Raw genomic sequence first — 3,975 nt, forward strand, 5'->3', positions numbered from 1 at the left:
AGCCTAAGGCTGAGACGCGCTGCAAGCTTCATGGCCAAGAGGGAGTGGCCGTGGAGCTCGAAGAAGTTGTCGAATACACTGACCTCAAGTCCGAGGACGTTGGCAAACTCTTCGCAGAGCGCCTTCTCCATCTCATCGCGAGGAGCGACGCGCATAGTGGCTGGCGCCGTTTTCGGTGCAGACAGAGCTCTCTGAGCAAGCTCTTTCCGGTCGACTTTTCCATTTTCATTGATTGGCATTCGCTCCAGGATAACAACTCGTTCTGGGACCATGTAACCGGGCAGGACTGTCTTCAGTTGGTTGTAGACATCTTTTTCTAGTTGCGCTACAGAACTGTTGTTCACTGTTTCTGAATCGGGGAGAGACATGTTCGCTAGGTAGTCGGCATTGGCTACGGCAAATGCGAATACCTCCTGCTCGGCGCCTTGTCCTCGGAGAACAACGGCTGCGTCAAGAATGGCGGCATGGTTCAGGATCGCGTGCTCAATCTCTGGAAGCTCAACTCGGTGACCACGGATCTTAACTTGATGATCTATACGGCCGAAGAACTCGATCTCCCCATCCTGTGGTCGGTAGCGCACTTTATCTCCAGTGCGGTAGGCCTTAACCAGCTGGCCTTCAATCTTGACGTCCACAAAGCGGTTGACATTTAGAGCCGCATCTATGTATCCTCGAGCTACACCATCACCAGTCACGACCAGCTCACCAACCACGCCGGTTGGGACAAGCTGCTGCTTGGAGTCCATCACATAAGCTCCTGAGTTACTGACGGGCTTGCCGATAGGTACACCGTTAACGAATGTCTCAACGTCGCGAACCTTGTAGATCGTACTGAGCATCGCGTTCTCCGTAGGTCCATATGCGTTGATAACTCCGCGTTGAACGAGCGATTGCGCTTTGATAGCGTCTCGGCCGTCAAGCCGATCAGCACCCACATACAAATAATCAAGAGCGGCGATACTCGCCGGGAAGCTATCCAGACATTGTTTGACGAGTAAACTCGGCAGCATAGCCACACGGATTTGCTCCTTGACAAAGGCGTCGGCAAGAGCTTTGCTGTCCAGGATAGTCAAGTAGTCGATGCAGACAAGCGTTCCTCCATTGAGTAGTGGTGCGAATATCTCCCAGATCGATAGATCAAAAGCAATATTCATCAAGTGGGCAACGCGAAACTCTCTTGGGAGCATGTCTCCGACATTGCTACTCTTGACAAGTCGAACAATACCCCGATGCTCAATCATTACACCTTTCGGCTTACCGGTTGAGCCTGAGGTGAAGATGACATACGCGAGACTGGTCGCAGATGGGTGAACAAGCGCATCACTGTGGCTGCTGCGGATGGGGTGTTGCAAAGCGTCCGCGATCGATAGCATCTCAGTGTCGGGGAGGTTATAGCTAGAGACAGAGATGTTTGGCCCAGTGAGAACCAACTTGCGCCCCGGCACAGCTGACAAAATGGTCCCAATACGAGCGGCAGGGACATTGATATCGAGAGGCAGAAACGTCAGACCAGCTTTGAGAATACCGAGGTAGGCTACGATAGTCTGACAGGAACGAGGTGCTATAACGCCAACGAGACTTTCGGGTGCCATCTCTCGCTTGCAGAGCCAGGCGGCTAACATGCTGGACTGGCGGTCGAGCTCAGCATATGTAAGCTCACTATTGGAATCCTTGACGGCAATCGTCTCTGGATAAGCAGCCACCTGGTCGCGGAAGACATCAACTACGCTTGATTCCCGTGGATATTCTGTCCTTGGAATGTCGAGCAGGCTCAGGTCGCGAAGCTCCGAGCCGTCCGTAAGCGGCAAAGTAGCAATCGGCGACTTTGGCTCTTCGAGACAGCGGCGCAGAATCTCATAGAAGACGGAGAGCATTCCGTTGACTGACTCTGTCTCAAAAAGATCCGTAGCGTACAGCACACTGCCCTTAAAGCAATTCTCTTCCTGGAACAAGTGGAATTCCATGTCCAGGCGTGTAGTCGGTGTCAAGGATACGAGCTCTCCTTCCAGACCCTCTAGACGTAGGCGGCCGAGGTTTCGCTGCGAGTGGACAGCGAACATGAGTTGAACCAGTGGGTTGCGTGAGGTATCGCGGGATCCTGGTAGAAGGGCTGACACGAGCTGTTCAAAAGGTACGTCTTGGTTGGCAAAAGCATCTGTAGCAGTGTCACGGACCTGCTGTACGAGGTCTTCAAACGTATATTCGTTGTCGTTGATGGTGATACGCATGGGTTGAGTATTGACGAAGCAGCCGACGAGGTGCTCGAGCTCTGGTCTGTTCCTATTTGCGATTGGTGTGCCAATAGTAGCGTCCTCTGTCCCGGTAAGCCTGAAGTGAGTAGCGCGGAAGGCTGCCAGTAGTACGACGAAATGTGTCACTTGGTGAGCTCGACAATATGACTGCAGACTTTGATACAAAGAGCCTTCAACTATAGCGGCGACGATGCCGGCCCTGCCAGACAATGAATCAGGTCTAGGTTTGTCGCAAAGGAGCTCTGCGGGTGCACTGTCGACGAGCTGCTTTGTCCAGTACTCAAGCTGCTTCTGCTGCTGGACCATTTGCTGCTCTTGTCTCTGCCATACCGCGAAGTCGCGATATTGAATTGGAAGCGGTGGGACATCCGGCTGCTCACCTCGCAGAGCAGCGCTATAGAATGCATTCAGCTCGCGGCAAAGCACATCGATTGACCAACCGTCAGAGACGATGTGGTGCATAATGATGGACAAGACATGGTCCTCCTTACTGACGCGGAATAGACACACCCTCCATCCCGGCTCTGTCGTAAGGTCAAACGGCTTCGTCTGTTCCACTTTCAGTAGTTTGTCAATGTCCGTCTCTTCGTAGTTCGAGATATCGACCGTCCGGATACCACGAGAGCTGTATGGCTGAATAATTTGGACACCAACACCGTCTTGCTCTTTGAAAGTGGTCCGCAATGTCTCGTGACGTTTTTCCAAGGTCTGAAGCGCCGTAGTCATCGCAACGACGTTGAGCGGTCCGCGTAAGCGTGTTACTAATGGGACGACGTACCACAATGATCCCAGGTTGAACCGGTCAAGGAACCACAAGCGGCCCTGTGCGAAAGATTGCTCTACTGGCCACGAGTACTTGCTAGGAGGGATGGGGCGGTGTTGCTCTGTGTTTTGTTGGAGAGTAGTCGCTAGATCAGCGAGCACAGGGTTGTTGAAGATGTCTCTGACAGACACCATAGTTTTCAGCCGACGGCCAAGCTGCGCAGCCAGCTTCATCGCTGTAAGAGAGTGCCCACCAAGCTCGAAGAAGTCGTCAGTCGCACCGACTTCAACTCCGAGAATGCCTGCGAATACTTCACACAATGCGCTTTCAATCGCATTGCAAGGGGCCACATGTTTGACGACTCGTCTCTTTCTTTCCGCTGTCTGTGCCATAATGCCTAGCTCTTTCCGATCAACCTTGCCATTAGCATTGATGGGCATTTGGCTGAGTACTATGATCTGTGTTGGGACCATGTACGCTGGTAGCACCGCCTGCAAATGTTTGTTTACCTGTCTTTCGAGCTCTGAATCTTTGGCACCCCTGCAGACAACAAATGCGACAAGTTCCTGCTCGGCACCATCTCGCTGGGAGACAACAACGGCGGCGTCGCTGACAGCGCTATGGTTCAACATAGCGTGCTCCACTTCTGCTAGCTCAACACGGTAGCCACGGATTTTGACCTGCTGATCGATACGACCAAAGAACTCAATCTGACCATCTTGTGGTCGGAAGCGGACTCGGTCACCTGTGCGATACGCTTTGACTAGCTGACCGTCAATAGTCACATCAACGAAGCGATTGATATCTAAAGCTAGGTCGGTATATCCTCGAGCCAGACCGTCTCCGGTTAGGACCAGTTCGCCAATAACGCCGATCGAGACAAGCTGCTGCTTAGTATCCATGACGACAGCTCCGGAGTTGCTTACAGAGCGGCCAATAGGCACTCCGTTTGTGAATAGT

At 52.7% G+C, this 3,975-nt stretch overlaps 1 protein-coding gene across 1 annotated transcript in view; it reads right to left on the reverse strand.

Moving 5' to 3' along the window:
• Positions 1–3: 3 nt before the first annotated feature.
• BDR25DRAFT_347631 (acetyl-CoA synthetase-like protein) overlaps positions 4–3,975 on the reverse strand; it is a gene marked incomplete at both ends in the record, with an annotated part of 12,775 nt that continues 8,803 nt past the window's right edge. Inside the window, 2 exons of the mRNA XM_033694291.1 lie at positions 4–9; positions 84–3,899. Coding sequence (XP_033539544.1) covers positions 4–9; positions 84–3,899 — 3,822 coding nt within the window. The remainder of the gene's footprint in view (positions 10–83; positions 3,900–3,975) is intronic.

This window comes from Lindgomyces ingoldianus, assembly GCF_010093535.1.
Source record: "Lindgomyces ingoldianus strain ATCC 200398 unplaced genomic scaffold BDR25scaffold_75, whole genome shotgun sequence".
Classification (NCBI taxonomy): domain Eukaryota; kingdom Fungi; phylum Ascomycota; class Dothideomycetes; order Pleosporales; family Lindgomycetaceae; genus Lindgomyces; species Lindgomyces ingoldianus.